Source organism: Stegostoma tigrinum, chromosome 37 (assembly GCF_030684315.1).
Source record: "Stegostoma tigrinum isolate sSteTig4 chromosome 37, sSteTig4.hap1, whole genome shotgun sequence".
Classification (NCBI taxonomy): Eukaryota; Metazoa; Chordata; class Chondrichthyes; order Orectolobiformes; family Stegostomatidae; genus Stegostoma; species Stegostoma tigrinum.
In genome coordinates this window covers 21,516,705-21,536,558 of record NC_081390.1, presented here as the reverse complement: position 1 = coordinate 21,536,558, position 19,854 = coordinate 21,516,705, and the positions used below count along the sequence as shown (strand labels likewise).

Here is a 19,854-nt window from a genome sequence, read left to right as displayed (position 1 = left end):
GACTGAATAGGGTGATTCTTGACCCAGAGGTCTTTGGGCACATGGAATGGAAATCTCATGAGGCTTTCGGACCCAGAGGGCGGAAATTACTCTCTTTCCTTTCCCTCTCTGCTGCCATTCTGCCTTGTTATTGAAATGTTGTGACTGATGTATGATGTGTCTCAATAGCCCGTTTGTCATCGTTTTGAATGATCCATTTTGCAAGCTCCTCCCAATCATTGATATGAACATTGATGTGGCTCGAGGTGAGAATCAGAGTGTCTTAGAAGCATTTTCTTTGCCCTTCCCTGGAATATCAGTCTTCTGAGAGTTGGGAAAATAGGACCAAGCAGGGGAGACACTTGTTCTCATCCAGACACAGTGTCGATTTCATTGACATTTTACAAAGTTTTTACCTGAACGTTTGTAGAATTAACTTAATGAATTGTTTGCTCACTGGTCATCCCATTAAAACTGGGGTAAGTGGCAGAAGCATCACTGATAGAATTTCTCTGGTGCCCTTCTGTATTACTGATAGACTGTCCAGATATCACTGCTGTACAGGAGAATTGTGACTTGTGTGTACTCTAGAACTTTTGTTTAGGGCTTTGTTGTCAAACTCTCACTGCTATAGTTTGTAGAAGGCTGATCTATCCCAATGAAAGAGTCAAATGACCTTTATGCATCTGTTGCCTGTGTGCAGATTCTTGACTAGTTTCAACGTCTTGTCCCATTGCCAGTGCTCCAATGGAACAGAACTTGGCCATGGAACTTGGTAAAAGCCTACCCATGACTTTCTTTAATTTGGGGATATTAGAGTGTTGTCATCATCTTGATGGGTTGGAGATCAGACTTCGGTGGCATCTTGATCCACAATGACTGGTCATCCCATTAAATCTGGGGTAAGTGGCAGAAGCATTTATACAGCAAATGGTAAGGTCCTGTGGAATGTTGTGTAGCAGAGGGACCTAGGAGTATAAGCACATAGGTCGTTGAAAGTGGTGTCAGAGGTGGCCGGGGTGGTGAAGAAGGCATTTAGCATGCTGGCCTTCATTGGTCAAGGCATTGAATATAGGAGTTAGGATATTATGTTACAGTTGTATAAGCCATTGGTGAGGCCACACTTGGAGTATTGTGTACAGTTCTGGTCACCCTGTTATAAGAAATACTTAGTTAAACTGGAAAGTGTGCAAAGAAGATTTACAAGGATGTTGCCAGGACTAGTAGGCCTGAGTTATAGGAAGAGGTTGACAAAGATAGGACTTTATTCCTTGGAATGTAGGATAATGAGGAATGACCTTTTTGAGGTCATCATGGGGGGCCATGGATAGGATGAATGCATACAGTCTTTTTCCCGGGGATGCGGGATTGAGAACTAGAGGGCACAGGTTTAAGGTAAGAGGGGTATGATTTAAGAATGACCTGGGGATAACTTCTTCATGCAGAGAGTGGTACATAAATGTCATGGGCTGCTAGAGAATGTAGTTGAGGCAGGTACAACAGCAATAAAAACGTTTGGATGGGTACATGAATGGGAAGAGTTTAGAGGGATATGGTCCAAATGCTGCAATTGGAACTAGCTGAGTGGGCACTGCGGTCAGCATGGACCAGTTTGGGCTAGAGGGCCTGTTTCCATGCTGTATTACTCTATGCCTGGCCTTTGCCCTATGGAGACAATGTGCTCTTGTTCTGCCACTGAAGAATTTTTGCACTACACATTCTGTGACACCTTTCTCCAACTTTACTGCCCTGGGTGACACAATCAGGAACAACATCCAGGGTGAATGAATATATTACATGATCTCTGAAAAGAAAAAGCAGGAATTGGTTGAAAAAAGAAGTGAGAAGTGACTAAGTTGGAAGATCTAAGAACCAACAGTGGAATTTCTTCAGAACGTTATATCTCTGAATGACAAAAGGGAAACATCTGAGAGGGATTATGACCTGTTTCAGGAAGGATAATATTAAACTGGGAAGGTTGCAGAAAAGATTTACAAGGATGTTAACAGGGCTGGAGGGTTTGCATTATAAAGAGAGGCTGGATAGGCTGGGACTTCTTTTCCCTGGGGCATAAGAGGTTGAGTGGTGATCTTATAGAGGTTAACAAAACCACAAGGGGTATGGATAAGTAGCAAAGGTCTTTTCCCAAGGGTGGAGGAGCTCAAACCTCTAGGGCATAATTTTAAAGTGAGAGGGGAAAGGTATAAAAGGAACCCCCAGAGGGGCAACTTTTTCACACAGAGGGTAATTTGTGTAAGGAATGAACTGCCAGAGGACCTGGTAGATGCAGGTACAGTTATAATATTTAAAAGACATTTGCACAGGTACATGAATAGGAAAGGTTTAGAGGGATATGGGTCAAACCCAGACATTTGGGACTAGTTTAGTTTGGGAAATCTGACTGATATGGACTGAAGAGTCTGCTTCTGTGCTGTATGATACCATGACCACTATTTATCAGAGAAATGGCCAAAAATGAGGATTGGGAGCAATATCAAATTCAAAAAGCATGAATAAAAAATAATAACGAAGGAAAAGAGTGAGTTTGGAAAAATATAAAAGATAAGAGAAGGAGAACAGCAGGAAGTCATCTGGATAAATTTAGCCTTGAATGAGGCAATGATCGAGGGGAAGATAAACTAAAATAAAAACAGTAAGTGGTGGAGAAACTCAGAAAATCTGGCAACATTTGTGGAGGGAGACACAGAGCTAATGCTTCGAGTCTGATACTTTTCTCAGAACTCCTCTAGAGGGGCAATCAGAAACTCTGTATACATGGAGATATGCTTGCTAACTCCTCTCAGGTAGACCAGCAGTAGTATGTCTATAGCACATTCAGGCCAATGATGTGTCCTGAAAATCTCTCACAAATCCACGTAACCTAGAGAACCTCCTGATCTATGAGGCAGATTGTCTCTTCACACCTGACAATGTCCATGTAGCACAGGACGCAGGTTTCAGACACTTATTTGGTTGTTCCTGAAAGAGTGCTGCCCTGGTGCTAATAAGTGAGCTATAAGAAGCTGTGATGGTTGGAAAGGACAGATTGTAGTGGGCTGGGACATCAGTGGATATCAGTATGTCCTTGGTCTTTTGAAAAGTATTTCTCTTATTACAGGCTCCAATACCATAGAAACATAGAAGATAAAAGCAGGAGAAGGCCATTCGGCCCTTCAAGCCTGTACTGCCATTCTTCATGATCATGGCTGATTGTCCAACTCAAAAGCCTAATCCTGCTTCCTCCCCATAATCTTTGACCCCATTCGCCTCAAGGGCTATATCTAGTTGACTCTTGAATACATTCAATGTTTTGGCATCAACCCTTCCTGTGGTAATGAATTCCACAGGTTCACCACTCTCTGGGTGAAGAAATGTCTCCTCATCTCCATGCTAAATTGTTTACCCTGAATCCTTATACTGTGACCCCTGGTTCTGGTCAACCCACCTTAAGGAACATCTACCCTGTACCCGCCCTGTCTGGTCCTGTTGGAATTTTATAAGTCTCTACGAGATCCCCCCCTCATTCGTCTGAACTCCAGCAAAAACCGTGAAAGAGCCATACACATATCATTGCTGGTCTACCTGAGAAGATTGAGCAAGGATATCTGCATGTTCACAAAGTTTCTGATTCCCTCTTTAGAGGAGTTCTGAAGAAAAGTCATATCAGACTCGAAGCATTAGCACTGTGTCTCATTCTACAGATGCTGCCAGACCTGAGTTGGTTGAGCACTTCCTGCTTTTATTTTAGTCAACCTAGTCAATCTCTCCTCATATGTCAGTCCTGCCATCCCTGGAATCAGCCTGGTAAACTTTCGCTGCATTCCCTCGAGAGCAAGAATATCCTTTGTCAGAAAAAGAGACCAAAACTGCGCCCAATATTCTAGGCGTAGCTTTACCAAATCCCTGCATAACTGCAATAACATATCCCTGCTCCAGTACTCAAAACCTCTCGCAGTGAAGTCCAACACACCATTTGCCTTCTTTACTGCCTGCTGTACCTGCACTCTTACCTTCGGCAACTGGTGCACAAGGACACCCAGAGCCCACTGCATAATCCCTTCTCCCATTTTACACCCATTCAGGTAGGAATCTGCCTTCATGTTTTTGCTTCAAAGGGAATAACCTCACATGTATCCAAAGTATATTGCATCTGCCATTGATTTGGCCACTCACCCAACCTGTAGAGATCATGATGAAAGATCCCTGCATCCTTGTCACAATTCACCCTCCCACCCAACTTGGTATTATTTGCAAACTTGGAGATGTTAAATTTTGTTCCCTCATCCAATCATTAATATATATTGTGAAAAGCTGAGATCCCAGCATTGATCCTTGTGGCACCCCACTAGTTACTTCCTGCCAATTTGAAAAGGACACATTAATTCCTATCAGTGATAATGGGGACTGCAGATGCTGGAGAATCCAAGACTATAAAATGTGAGGCTGGATGAACACAGCAGGCCCTGCAGCATCTCAGGAGCACAAAAGCTGACGTTTCGGGCCCAGACCCTTCATCAGAGAGGGGGATGGGGTGAGGGTTCTGGAATAAATAGGGAGAGAGGGGGAGGCGGACCGAAGATGGATAGAGGAGAAGATAGGTGGAGAGGAGAGTATCGGTGGGGAGGTAAGGAGGGGATAGGTCAGTCCAGGGAAGACGGACAGGTCAAGGAGGTGGGATGAGGTTAGTAGGTAGGAAATGGAGGTGCGGCTTGGGGTGGGAGGAAGGGATGGGTGAGAGGAAGAACAGGTTAGGGAAGCAGAGACAAGCTGGGCTGGTTTTGGGATGCAGTGGGGGTAGGGGATGAACTGGGCTGGTTTAGGGATGCGGTGGGGGAAGGGGAGATTTTGAAGCTGGTGAAGTCCACGTTGATACCATTGGGCTGCAGGGTTCCCAAGCGGAATATGAGTTGCTGTTCCTGCAACCTTCGGGTGGCATCATTGTGGCACTGCAGGAGGCCCATGATGGACATGTCATCGAAAGAATGGGAGGGAGAGTTGAAATGGTTCGTGACTGCGAAGTGCAGTTGTTTATTGCGAACCGAGCGGAGGTGTTCTGCAAAGTGGTCCTCAAGCCTTCGCTTGGTTTCCCCAATGTAGAGAAAGCCACACTGGGTACAATGGATACAGTATACCACATTGGCAGATGTGCAGGTGAACCTCTGCTTAATATGGAAAGTCATCTTGGGGCCTGGGATAGGGGTGAGGGAGGAGGTGTGGGGGCAAGTGTGGCACTTCCTGCGGTTGCAGGGGAAGGTGCCGGGTGTGATGGGGTTGGAGGGCAGTGTGGAGCGAACAAGGGAGTCATGGAGAGAGTGGTCTCTCCGGAAGGCAGACAAGGGTGGGGATGGAAAAATGTCTTGGATGGTGGGGCCGGATTGTAGAAGGTGGAAGTGCCGGAGGATGATGCGTTGTATCCGGAGGTTGGTGGGGTGGTGTGTGAGAACGAGGGGGATCCTCTTTGGGCGGTTGTGGCGGGGGTGGGGTGTGAGGGATGTGTTGCGGGAAATGCGGGAGATGCGGTCAAGGGCGTTCTCGACTACTGTGGGGGGAAAGTTGCGGTCCTTGAAGAACTTGGACATCTGGGATGTGCGGGAGTGGAATGCCTCATCGTGGGAGCAGGTGCGGCGGAGGCGGAGGAATTGGGAATAGGGGATGGAGTTTTGGCAGGAGGGTGTTTGGGAAGAAGTGTATTCTAGGTAGCTGTGGGAGTCGGTGGGCTTGAAATGAACATCAGTTACAAGCTGGTTGCCTGAGATGGAGACTGAGAGGTCCAGGAAGGTGAGGGATGTGTTGGAGATGGCCCAGGTGAACTGAAGGTTGGGTTGGAAGGTGTTGGTGAAGTGGATGAACTGTTCGAGCTCCTCTGGGGAGCAAGAGGCGGCGCCGATGCAGTCATCAATGTAACGGAGGAAGAGGTGGGTTTTGGGGCCTGTGTAGGTGCGGAAGAGGGACTGTTCCACGTAACCTACAAAGAGGCAGGCATAGCTGGGGCCCATGCGGGTGCCCATGGCCAACCTCTTTGTCTGTAGGAAGTGGGAGGAATCGAAAGAGAAGTTGTTGAGGGTGAGGACGAGTTCGGCTTGGCGGATGAGGGTGTCGGTGGAGGGGGACTGGTCGGGCCTGCGGGACAGGAAGAAGCGGAGGGCCTTGAGGCCATCTGCATGCGGAATACAGGTGTATAGGGACTGAACGTCCATGGTGAAAATGAGGTGTTGGGGGCCAGGGAATTGGAAGTTCTGGAGGCGGTGGAGGGTGTGGGTGGCTTCACGGACGTAGGTAGGGAGTTCCTGGACCAAAGGGGAGAAAATGGAGTTGAGATAGGTGGAGATGAGTTCGGTGGGGCAGGAGCAGGCTGAGACAATGGGTCGACCGGGGCAGGCAGGTTTGTGGATTTTGGGAAGGAGATAGAAACGGGCCGTGCGGGGTTGGGGAACAATGAGGTTGGAGGCTGTGGGTGGGAGGTCTCCTGAAGTGATGAGGTCATGAATGGTGTTGGAGATGATTGTTTGGTGCTCGGCGGTGGGGTCATGATCAAGGGGGCGGTAGGAGGTGGTGTCGGAGAGTTGGCGTTTGGCCTCGGCGATGTAGAGGTCAGCGCGCCATATTACCACTGCGCTACCCTTGTCTGCGGGTTTGATGGTGAGGTTGGGGTTGGAGCAGAGGGAGCTGCCCGTTCTGCGGGGGAGAGGTTGGAGTGGGTGAGAGGGGTGGAGAGGTTGAGGTGGTTAATGTCTCAATGGCACTTGGAGATGAAGAGGTCAAGGGAAGGTAGGAGGCCTGGGGGTGGTGTCTAGGAGGAGGACTTGTGTTTCAACTCCTCCCACTTCCTACAGACAAACGGGGTGGCCATGGGCACCCGCATGGGCCCCAGCTATGCCTGCCTCTTTGTAGGTTACGTGGAACAGTCCCTCTTCCACACCTACACAGGCCCCAAACCCCACCTCTTCCTCCGGTACATTGATGACTGTATCGGCGCCGCCTCTTGCTCCCCAGAGGAGCTCGAACAGTTCATCCACTTCACCAACACCTTCCACCCCAACCTTCAATTCACCTGGGCCATCTCCAACACATCCCTCACCTTCCTGGACCTCTCAGTCTCCATCTCAGGCAACCAGCTTGTAACTGATGTCCATTTCAAGCCCACCGACTCCCACAGCTACCTAGAATACACCTCCTCCCACCCACCCTCCTGCCAAAACTCCATCCCCTATTCCCAATTCCTCCGCCTCCGCCGCACCTGCTCCCACGATGAGGCATTCCACTCCCGCACATCCCGGATGTCCAAGTTCTTCAAGGACCACAGCTTTCCCCCCACGGTAGTCGAGAACGCCCTTGACCGCATCTCCCGCATTTCCCGCAACACATCCCTCACACCCCGCCCCCGCCACAACCGCCCAAAGAGGATCCCCCTCGTTCTCACACACCACCCCACCAACCTCCAGATACAACGCATTATCCTCCGACACTTCCGCCATCTACAATCCGACCCCACCACCCAAGACATTTTTCCATCCCCACCCTTGTCTGCCTTCTGGAGAGACCACTCTCTCCGTGACTCCCTTGTTCCCTCCGCACTGCCCTCCAACCCCATCACACCCGGCACCTTCCCCTGCAACTGCAGGAAATGCTACACTTGCCCCCACACCTCCTCCCTCACCCCTGTCCCAGGCCCCAAGATGACTTTCCATATTAAGCAGAGGTTCACCTGCACATCTTCCAATGTGGTATACTGTATCCATTGTACCCCGTGTGGCTTCCTCTACATTGGGGAAACCAAGCGGAGGCTTGAGGATCGCTTTGCAGAACACCTCCGCTCAGTTCGCGATAAACAACTGCACCTCGCAGTCGCAAACCATTTCCACTCCCCCTCCCATTCTTTAGATGACATGTCCATCATGGGCCTCCTGCAGTGCCACAATGATGCCACCCGAAGGTTGTAGGAACAGCAACTCATATTCCGCTTGGGAACCCTGCAGCCCAATGGCGTCAACATGGACTTCACCAGCTTCAAAATCTTCCCTTCCCCCACCGCATCCCTAAACCAGCCCAGCTCTTCCCCTCCCCCCACTGCACCACACAACCAGCCCAGCTCTTCCACTCCACCCACTGCATCCCAAAACCAGTCCAACCTGTCTCTGCCTCCCTAACCTGTTCTTCCTCTCACCCATCCCTTCCTCCCACCCCAAGCCGCACCTCCATTTCCTACCTACTAACCTCATCCCACCTCCTTGACCTGTCCGTCTTCCCTGGACTGACCTATCCCCTCTCTACCTCCCCACCTATACTCTCCTCTCCACCTATCTTCTTTTCTGTCCATCTTCAGTCCGCCTCCCCCTCTCTCCCTATTTATTCCAGAACCCTCAACCCATCCCCCTCTCTGATGAAGGGTCTAGGCCCGAAACGTCAGCTTTTGTGCTCCTGAGATGCTGCTTGGCCTGCTGTGTTCATCCAGCCTCACATTTTATCATCTTGGATTCTCCAGCATCTGCAGTTCCCATTATCACTGGAAGAGGACAGTCATTTTAAGAATAGCCCTGCCATACTTGTTTCCTCAGTCAGAACACGTAGCCTAAAGCCATGGAACACTGTCCTTTGCTCAGCTCAGGCTATCTCTAGCCTGACAAATTGAAATGACAAAAAGATCTATCAAAAAAAATTAGACTGAAAGCAGATTCCGGCTCTGTTTAGATTTGTAATCTGATCTGTGTCAGAATGAAGGTTTAGCCCAGGGCAACATTACATCCAAATCTAATCAATGACTGCTGCATTCTGTAATGATACAAACATTTGTGTATAAACTCTGATGCCTAAATAAGATTTTGGAAAGTGTTGTTTACTATATAATAGTGCAGATAATTTATCAATATATTTTCCAATTTCGAAGCCTCACTTACAATTTAGAATTAACCAGGACTATTTAAAAGTCCACTTCTTGAAGACAGGTAGGTATTTTATTAATAAAAAGGTAGGCCATGGAAAGTTGGCTGTCACTCAGGTGAACATATAAAATGCTGTTCTATTCTTCTCTCCAACAGGATTTCTCTTATAATCTTTTGACTTGTTCTTTTGCACCAGACCTCTGCCTCTGTCAAAAATATAAAAAGAATAATTTCCGACAACCTCTAGTTCTGAAGATGAGTCACATCAGACTTGAAATGTTAACACTGATTGCCTACCACAATAATACTAGTAGACCTTCTAAGCTTCTTCAGCATTCACTGTATTTGTTTCAGATTTCCAATATCTGTAACAATTTGTTTCTGTGTGCACATTATTGAATGTTTCTGCTGAAACAAAAAAAATGCCATTGGCTTTTCAAGATAATAAAATGTGAGGCTGGATGAACACAGCAGGCCAAGCAGCATCTCAGGAGCTTTTGTGCTCCTGAGATGCTGCTTGGCCTGCTGTGTTCATCCAGCCTCACATTTTATTATCTTGGAATCTCCAGCATCTGCAGTTCCCATTATCTCTGATGCCATTGGCTTTTCAATTTGGTTTCAATTTGAAATCTTCCCAGCTCCTCAATATTGTTGGCCTTAGTGAGAAAGCTAGGAGAACCTGGTGATACGGCCAACAGGGTTTTCTCAACATCAAGAGCTATAAGTCCCAGTTTCTGACCAAGTGTTAAACAGTAAGACGAGATTCTCAGATAACAAAGTGTGGGGCTGGATGAATACAGCAGGCCAAGCAGCATCTTAGGAGTACAAAAGCTGACGTTTCGGGCCTAGAACCTTAGAAAAGACGAGATTCTCACCTGAGAGCAGCAAGAGGCCTGTTAGTGCGTTCTCAATTTGCTGTAATCCCACCTCAGTGATGTTGAGCTTCCCATTCTCACACCAGCCAGATAGAAACGAAATACCCTGAAATGGAAACCCAAGCAGTTACCTAGCAACTCCAGCTTGTTGCCTGCTCCTCAGGATCTTGATCATATACCAACATCTTAAGGCATGCTTCCTGGCCTCTAGCCAGGGGCAGAACAGTGGCTCGGTGGCTAACATTGCCGTCTTACAGTGCCAAGGACCCAGGGTCAATTCTACCATTGGGTGACTGCATGGAGTTTACACATCCACCCTGTCCCTGCATGGGATTCCTCTGTTTCATCCCCCAGTCCAATGTTTTGCAGGTTAGGCGGATTAGCCATGGGAAATGCAGGGTTACGGGCATAGACTAGAATCTGAGTAGGGAAGGGGATGGATGCTCGTCAGAAAGTCAGTGTGGACTGGATAGGCCGAATGGTCTGCTTCCACACCGCAGGGATTCTATGATTCAACCACACGCACCTTAAGATTATGCTTTCTAGTAATTGACCCCTCAGCTAAGGGCAATAAAGTATTCTCAATATCTTGTCAACCTCATTTTGGCCCTCCGTCAGCCTTTTGTGCTCTAACAACCTCAGCCTATCTAGTCTCTGCTCATTGCTGAGACATTCTAGCCCAGGCACACCCTGATTAATCTCATCTGCGCACTGTCTCCTGCAATCACATCCATCCTACAGTATAGCAACTGGAACTGCAGACAGTATAATGGATTGGTGATACAGTTTGTATCAAACATAATATGATATGGTCCAGTACCCTTCTTCCTCAGGCCCTACATAAATTTAAATTTCCACATAGCTTCAGTAAGGTTACAGTTAGAAGGTGAAGGTTGAGATTCGCTGGGTTGCAATTTTCTTGTGATTTACCTTTGAGGTTACCAAAGTAGAAAGTTGTGAAAAAATCCTTCCAGCTCTGATACAGTCACCACAAAGATGGTTAAATGGCACAGAGAGCTTCTAACATGACCAGTTTAAATTCCTTCTTTGTAATCATAAATAGAACCCCTACAGTGTGGAAACAGGCCCTTCAGCCCAACAAGTCCACACCAACCCACACAGACCCATCCCTGAACACTCCAGGCAATGTAGCACAGCCAATCCACCTAGCCTGCACATCTTTGGACTGTGGGGCAGAAACCAGAGCACCCGGAGAAAACCCACGCTGACACGGGGAGAATGTGCAAACTCTACACAGTCACCCAAGGGTGAAATTGAACCTGGGGTCCCTGGTGCTGTGAGGCAGCAGTGCTAACCACTGAGCCACCTAAATCATTGGAAATATCTGTGCCTTCTGGTTTGGAAAATAAACTATTGACAAGAAGCAAGTTGTACGATGTGTACTGCTCATGACTGACAAAAACATAGATGATGCATGCTGTACTCATGGAGTTGGTGTAGTACTTGTTGAAAAGGAGGACAATATTCAGAATTAGTTTCCTGCACCAAGCAGTGTGAGCGACTGTAGTAATTAGTCAGTCTCAAACTCTTGTCCAGTGTTAGAGCAGAGGACTTCATTTGTACAATTTCGGCCTCATTTTAATACCTTTCGAAAGCTATCACAACACAGCAGAATTTAATTCCACCGCACATTGCTTCATTTGAAGGCACTGTCATAACTGGTGTTCACTTATGTTAACCTTCAAATCAATTGGTTTGTGCTCCTACCTGCAGATATGAAAAATACTAAAATACCTTTTAATTTTTAATTTCAGGAACTCTCAGCAGTAAACAGTGCTGATGTTTCATCAAAGCCTAAGAGCCCCAGATCACGGCGACTACGTTCCCTTGATACCTTTTGTAGGTAAGACATTTCTCTTTGTTGGACTTACATATTGTGGGTTAAAATAAAGCTTGCTATATCATGTATCATATAATTTACGAGTTATTTTGTTTATCAGAAAGAAATGGAACATAAAAATGTGAAATCATTTACTTAATGTCAAATATATGCAAAATATAATGTTTTTAATCAATTAAAAATATTTTTTCACAGTGCACTGGAAAGAAAGACTTGCATTAGCAAAGTGACTCTCATGAATACCAGACATCTCAAAATGCATTACAGTCTACGGAGAACATTATACAGGAAATGCAACAGGCGATTTACCCACAGCAATCTCCCAGAAACAATAATGGGATCATGACCCGATCATCTGCTTTTGCAATGTTGACTGAGGGATAAATGTCAGCCAGAACACCAGTGATAAGTCTACTTTGAAAGAGTGTTGTCAGATCTTTTAGGTCAACTTACAAGGGGGTATATAGGACGTCAGTTGAGTGTTTCTACCAAAACTAGTAACTCTGACAGTTCAGCACTCCCTCTGAACTGCACTAGAAATGATGTGGAGGTGTCAGAGTTGGACTGGGATGGACAAAGTCGGAAGTCACACAACACCATGTTATAGTCCAACTGATTTATTTGAAATTGCAAGCTTTTTGAGCGCTGCTCCTTCACCTGACTTCACTTGATGAAAGAGCAGTGCTTCAAAAGCTTGTGATTTCAAATAAACCAGTTAGACTATAACATGGTGTTGTGTGACTTCTGAATTTCAACACTAGAGAGACAACCTCGAATTTTGTGTTCCAGTTCTACACCACAGGTTCAGAAACAGAAGTTGCTGGAAAAGCTCAGCAGGTCTGACAGCATCTGTTAATGTTTGGGGTCCAACGACTCTTCCTCAGAACAGGTTTCTAATTCAGAATTGAGAGTGCTACCAACTGAATCATCATTAACCTGCAGCATACAACGTACACTTTTTGCAATGTGAGGATAGAGTCAGACCGTACAGTAAGAGGCCCTTCAGCCCACTGAGTCTGCAGCATCAAAAACCTAGTACTACTTACATTAGTCCCACTTTATCACGCCAGGCCCGTAGCCTTGAATGTTAGAACACTTTAAATGCTCATCTTTTTAAAGGTTGTGAGATTAGAAGCCTCAATTACCCTCCCAGCTAGTGCATTCCAGACCCCACCACCCAGTAGGTGCAAAGGTTTTTCCTCAAATCTCCCGTCCATCTCCTTCCTTTCACGCCTCCCTCGTCACTGACACTTTGACTAAGGCGAACAACTGCTTTCTATCCCCCCTGTCCAGGCCCCTCATAATCTCTTGCACCTCAATCAGGAACCCCAACCCCAGCCTTCTCTGCTCCAAAGAAAACAACGCGAGCTTATCCAATCTCTCTTCATCACCTCCTTCCCAGGTAAAATCCTGGTGAATCTCTTTTGCACCCTTCCAATGCAGTCCCATCCTTCTTATAGTCTAGTGACCAGAACTGCTCTGTAACTCTCTACCTCCTATATGTCTGTCTCGGTTAGAAAGTGTGTGAATTTCTAGGCAGGGGATGGTGCGGGGGGGTCTTTCCACTAGGGTCTTCAGGGGTATATTTCAGGGGTTCCATAAGAGTGCAATCTCCCGGAATGGTCAATATTAGCACCAGCTCCTGACAGTGTAGTATCTCCTGTTCAAGCCCTCAGAGAACGGAGATTGCATGACCCAGCTGGAATCAGATATGCTATGGAAAGTGAAAGATGCAAAATCCAGTGTGTCTGGATATCCACTGGACCCAGGACCAGCCTCCAGGATGTAAAGTCATTTGGTAGCAATGATAGACTAAACTGCCTTCTGAAATGGCGAAATGTAGTTGCTTAGTTACAGGGTGCACACAAAATAACATACCATTTTTGGAATGACTGAGAACAGAATGCCCTATTTATTTCTTGCCGTTTTTAAAAATTGTTAAACTACAATCTGGCTTGAGTGGTTTTTAATCTGATTTTTATATTATGCATATTGTGTGCTACCAGACTCCAGGATGTTGAACTGCTTGCTGTCATTGCTGGCATATGGTAATTAAGTAGATGCCTGTGGCTTGTAATGGTAACAAGACGATTTCTGTTCATAATAGAAGAGTAAATGTTTGCATTCAGGAAATTACTTTAAAGAAACATATTTTTACGTCCAGTTAGAGTCAGAGGAAATGCAAAGGGTAGAATTTTCCTGCTGGTTTAATGTGGAATCTGTTTAATCTGTTTAAATGTGGAAGCGCACGTGTTAAGTGGCACCTGCATGCAACCCTCCCCTTCCAAGAAAATGTATTCAATCAACTACCAATCAGCTCACTAAGAGCTGACCAGCAAGCAAGCTTGTGATACTTGGCAAAACATTAGCCTCAAGACATTATAAACCATCCTGTTCAGACATGACATGATACACCTCTGGAGCCAGTGGGACTCGTGGATCAGAGGTAGGGATGCTACCACTGCACCGCAACAGCCCCAGTCGCTGGCCTCAGCGCCAGCCAACTGGATCACCAGAAGCTGCTGGCCAATCAAGGGGAGATCTAGTGACGAGGGTAAGAAGAAAGGGGAGGGATGGGTTTCAGAGGCCATCCCTATGCCCCCTCTATTCCGTGTCTCCAGTTGCCCCCATTGTGGGGTAATTGGTAGTCTTCCCGCCTAAGCTGGCAGGCAGGCGCTCCCGGTTTCTTAACCGAGAAACTAGGAATTGGGAAGGTGGAGAGTTGAGGCTCTTAAAAGGCCATTAATTTACCAATTTTAAGGCCTCAGTAGATCAACTGGTGGCCATCGAGAAGGTAACCTATAGACTTGCTTGCCCAGAGTTTAGTGAGAGAAGTGGTGAGAGGGGAGCAAGTTTCTCGCCAGTGCCAACTCGCCCAATCATTAACCCTCCTTGCCATCTCTGGCATGGTGTGGGTTGAGGGTGGGTAAAAGCATGCTGTCATCCCAAGAAGATGGGGCAGTCCAACTGAATGGCCATGAAAAGCAGGGTGAGATTACAGAATCAATTTTTGCTGCAGTCGATGGATGCCTGGGCTTCTTAAGAAATTAAAGCCTGTGTTCATATGGCACCCGATCATGACTTTCCCTGCTGATTTTGAAACTGGGTGGGAGGGTGGCCTGTGAGGAGGATGCAGAGAAGCTTCAGCGAGGTTAGTACAAGTTAGGTATGTTAGCATATTCATAGCAGATGCATTATAACGTGGATATCTGGGACGGTGTCATGCAAGTGAAAGTGAAAGTGAAACAGGGTTTAACTAAATAAAGTTCTGAGGAGCGGTCACTGGACCGGAAACGTTAACTCTGATTTCTCTCCACAGATGCTGCCAGGCCTGCTGAGCTATTCCAGCAATTTCAGTCGTTGTTTCTTAATTGTAGCACCCGCACTTCTTTTCTTTTGTAGATGCCTTGATGATGACTTAATTGCCTGGTTTTACTGTTTTTGAATTAAATGGTAGATGCAATGCAACTGTTTTGGGGTATTCGATATGGGTTCCCTGGATTTGCCCAGTTTCTGTCCAGGGGATTACAAGAGCCTCTAAGCTTTTGGAGTAGATTTGCAGCTCAGATTGTGTGTGTTCCAATGAATCAAGGCTGCACTGAGGACATTACCCAGCTTGGTAAAGAAATATCTGCAGAGCAACAAACCAGCTCGGTGAGCCAACCAACCTCAATGATTACTACGGCCATTTTGCGCTAGTATTTGTCCTCTTTAAAAATCATTTAGGCTCATGAATGTTTCAGGAATTAAATTCACATGATAGAAGTTGACTATTGATAGTCCATGTTTGCGATTATTGTAACGTAGAAAGACTGTGAGCTCAACAATTTAGCACTTGCTCAGTGCTGCGTTGAAGAATCAGCCTGAGTTATGTACTCGAATCAGTTCTATTCAATAGTCATTGATTTGATTTATTGTTGTCACATGTACCTAAGTACAGCGAAAAGTTTTGTTTTCTGAGTGTACAGGCAAGGACCTACAGATCATAGGGTGTGGAGACAAAGTGAGGTATACAAGGTTACAACTGCACGGGAGATGCACGAAGCAAGGTCAACATTGGATTTGAAGTTAAAGAGCCCATTCAGCCGACTAATAATAGCAGGAAAGAAGCTGTTCTTCAACCAGTTGGTGCATGTGTTTAAGCTTCTGTATATTCTGCCTGACATAAGAGGATGGAAGAGAGTATTACCAGGATGGCAGGGGCCTTTGATGTTGTTGGCAGCCTTTCCGCACCAACAAGAAGTATAAATGGAGACCATAGATGGGAGGTTGGCTTCTGTCAATGGTCCGAGCTGTGCACACAACCTTCTGTAGTTTCTTACCAACCTGGGCAGAGCAGTTGCCGTACCAGGCCGTGATGCACCCAGATAGAATACTTTCTATGGTGCACCTGTGAAAGTTGGTGATGGTCCTTATGGACACACCGAATTTCCTAAGCCACCTGAGGAAAAAGCCAAGCTGACACAAACTCCAAGACATACAATCTAATTCTTGGGTTCAGACTGTTATAGAGCACTCAGTTACATCTGTTTGTGGTTGTGTAAAACCAGGCAACATCAGTTTGTGACAGTTCATGATTGTGTAAGATGATTTTCATGAGTCTTGACATTTTTAACATTGGTCCCTTCACAATTTATTGTAACTGAATTACCTTCTGAGCAATGGACACTGGGACTAAGAAATGAATGCAGCCACAACAAATATATTTACAATTTGTAAGACCAGCAGCTCAGTATTTTGCGCAACAACTTGTAATACAATATATTTCATACATTTATGCAGTTTGGAAACACAAATTTACAGCAGTATAGTTTTCTTACTTATTTTTCCATGTAAGAGTGGTTTTACCTTTCTGTTTCTCAAATTTAGGATAACATGTTAACTTAAGTTGCCTTGACATAAGTTAATGATTATTTATGTTCAAGGACTGGAGAGACTAGGAATAAGATTGCTTTATTCAATGTGGAACAAGATTAGAAATATGGTAGATTTGAGTAAGGTGTCCAAAATTGAAAGTGGCAGTAGGGCCAGATGAAAACATACGCAACGAGACAGACTGGATTCCAGGAAAGTATTTTCAAAGGAGATGTCACATCTTGCACAGATTACAGAAGTCTGTGGTAACTGTAGGCATGCTTACAAGCCTTTTAAGACAAGACTTGAGAAGCTGATCTGACAGGGCATTTGTAACTCTAAGGATGGCTAGCTCCTGTACTTTCATTCTTGTAGCTGCAGCTAAAATGACATTCACCCACACAGCTGATGATGAAAAGTGAACATATATTTACAAAAGTGATAACATATTTACAAATGAATGTCACCTGTTCCCCTAGTAGGTCTTCTTCTTCTTCCTCTCCCTACATCTTGTTGCATTCCTCGAATCCCAGCTGGGGTGGGTGGAGCCTGGTCTACTGTTGAGGCTATTGGCTTTAGAGTTTTAGCTGGGTGACCTTGGGGTGTTTGAGGCTAGAAGACTTGGACATGCTGAATGTGTCCTCCTTAGATTCAGATTTGGAGTTAATGAAGTACATTTGAGGTGCAGTCACTGCTGCAATACAGGAAACACAGCAATTAATTTGCCCACAGAAAGCTCTAACAACGGGCAGTATAGTAAAGGCCAGGTCATTTGTTGTAATGGCGCTCTTTAAGGAATAAATATTGAGCAAGTTCCTGAAGAAGACATCCCGTCTTACTAAAAGCATGCCATGGGATCTGTCATATCCACCAAGAGGGTGTACAGAGGCTTGGTTTAGTGTCTCATTAGTATCTCTGACAACGCAGCATATTTTGAAATATTGCACTGAAACATCAGCCTAGGTTTTTTTTTCTAAAAAGCACTGAATCACAGAATCCCACTGTGGAAGCAGGCCATTTGGCTCATCAAGTCCACGCTGACCCTCCAAAAGGCATCCCACCTTGTTCCATCCAAGAACCCTGCATTTGTGAAGAAGGGTCTAGGCCCGAAATGTCAGCCTTCCTGCTCCTCTGATGCTGCTTGGCCTGCTGTGTTCATCCAGCTCTACATCTTGTTCTCTCAGATTCTCCAGCATCTGCGCTTCCTACTATCTCTGCATTATCCATGGACACTTTAATATAGTCAATTCATCTAACCCGGATATCTTTGGGCTGCGGAAGGAAACCAGACCACTCAGAGGAAACTCACACAGACACAGGGAGAACATGCAGACTCTACACAGACAGTCCGCTGAGGCTGGAATCAAACCCAGGTCCCTAGTGCTGTGAGGCTGAAGTGCTAACCACTGAGCCACTGTGCTGTGGTGATATGAATTCACAGTTTATTGATTTAGAGGCAGGAACCACTGTTGACACTGAAAGACAAACATGACATTCTATGAATTTCTGCGTTGTAACCACTTTTAATAGTTCTGTAAGTGACCAAATTTGAGGCAATTGAATATCTCCAAAATCTTAGAATTCTGTGGAATATTTATTCAGTCACTGCAAACGAGTTCCTGTGATTATTGAAACATGCAGATCCTTTTTAGAGGGTTGAATTTTTTTGATGAGAAATGTTTTGCCAGGGTAAGGATAAAAGGCAGGGAGCTGGGGCAGACACGATGGGCCAACAGCTTTCTTCTGTGTTATAATAATTCTGTGATTTGTATTTTGTATTCAGGGACACTGGTCTTCTGCTTCCAGTAAAAGTAGACGTGTTCTCCACCAGTAGAATTCTGTATAACAAAAATAGAATCTGACTGCTTTGTGTCATGTTGAGAGCCAATGACCCGGGATTATTGCTGAAAATGTACAGCTCTGCTATTGATTCATGTGGATGAGGTTGGGACAAGTTAAACAGTTGCAGCTGTCAAGGAGAAAGCAACTTTCGAATCGGGTTTGAGTTCAAGCATAGCTCCAGGACTGAAAAGGCATGTGAACAAATGCAGTAGCTGGTATCTGTCACCTGGAAATTAAAAATTAATCACAATACAAAAGTAAATTTCAGCAGTTTCTATTTCTACATCTGGGGTATATTAATAACAAAAATATTAATTTCACATTTAAATGTTAAGCTGGATTCTTTAATGAAATCTCAAAGTTTACAAGTGCTGGTTACGAAGCAATCGGTTCTGGTGGTTGATGGAAAAGTCAAATGCACTGAAGCAAACAGCAATATTTTCAACACCTCATTAAACGCCTGGACCCGCATTTAATAAAACAACATTAGTTTTAAATGTACAAAAAAAAGGCCAGGTGAAATTAAAAAGATGACTTCTCAAGGATGTTTAGCAATAAATTCAGATGTATTGTTTTTTCTGTGTTGGGTGGGGTGTGTGTTCTTGTGGGTGAATTTAATATCTGATTTCAGGGAGTGGTCATGACTTCAGCACACGTTGTTTTGATCAACACTGTGCAGGTACAGGCTTGTAGTTATTTATCTGACACAACGAGACATTATGCTTTCCCTAAAATCAAGCCCTGTATTGGGATGTTTCACTTTTCTTTAAATGCGTGAATGTTGTATACCAGCTGTGCCCGTAAAAGTGTTGCATCAGCTTAAAATTTAACAATGCGACCATTATTTGGGTTGGCTGAGATAGTCTACACTAAGGAATACAATTCAAATAAAACCACCTTTTAGTATTTGGAATGCAAATGAGAGGTTGGAAGTGACTTAGTTAGAACATAGAAGATCCTGAGGACATTTGATTGGGTGGATGTTGAAAGGATGTTTCCTCTTGTGGGAGAACCTAGATTTGATATAATTTGATTTATTGCAGTCACTTGAACCTAGGTGCAGTGAAAAGTGGCAACACGGTGGCACAGTGGTTAGCACTGCCACCTCACAGTGCCAAGGTTTGACTCCACCCTTGGGTGACTGTCTGTGTGGAGTTTGCACGTTCTCCTGGTGTCTGCATGGATTTCCTCTGGGTGCTCTGATTTCTTCCCACAGTCCGAAAATGGGCAGGTTAGGTGGATCGGCCAAGCTAAATTGCCTGTAGTGTCCAGGAATGTATCGATTAGGTGGGTTACAGGGATAGGGGGTGGGTCTGAATGGGATGCTCTGAGGGTCATTGTGGATTTGTTGGGCTGAAGGGCCTGTTTCCTCACTGTAGGGATTCTATGTGACTATAATAAATCTAGAACTAGGAATTAAAAAGAAGAGGACACCCATTTAACACAAAGGTGAGCGAAAAGAAAATCACTCAGACTGTGATAATGGGAACTGCAGATGCTGGAGAATCTGATTTAACAAAGTGTGGAGCTGGATGAACACAGCAGGCCAAGCAGCATCTCAGGG

The 19,854-nt window shown here is 45.4% G+C and overlaps 1 protein-coding gene across 1 annotated transcript in view; it reads left to right on the top strand.

Moving 5' to 3' along the window:
- The window catches only part of si:dkey-192p21.6 (uncharacterized protein LOC565246 homolog), a 197,688-nt gene that overhangs the window by 27,497 nt on the left and 150,337 nt on the right, over positions 1 to 19,854 (top strand). The window contains 2 exon segments of the mRNA XM_059640359.1: positions 11,509 to 11,593; positions 14,022 to 14,040. Of these exon segments, the coding sequence (XP_059496342.1) occupies positions 11,509 to 11,593; positions 14,022 to 14,040 (104 nt within the window).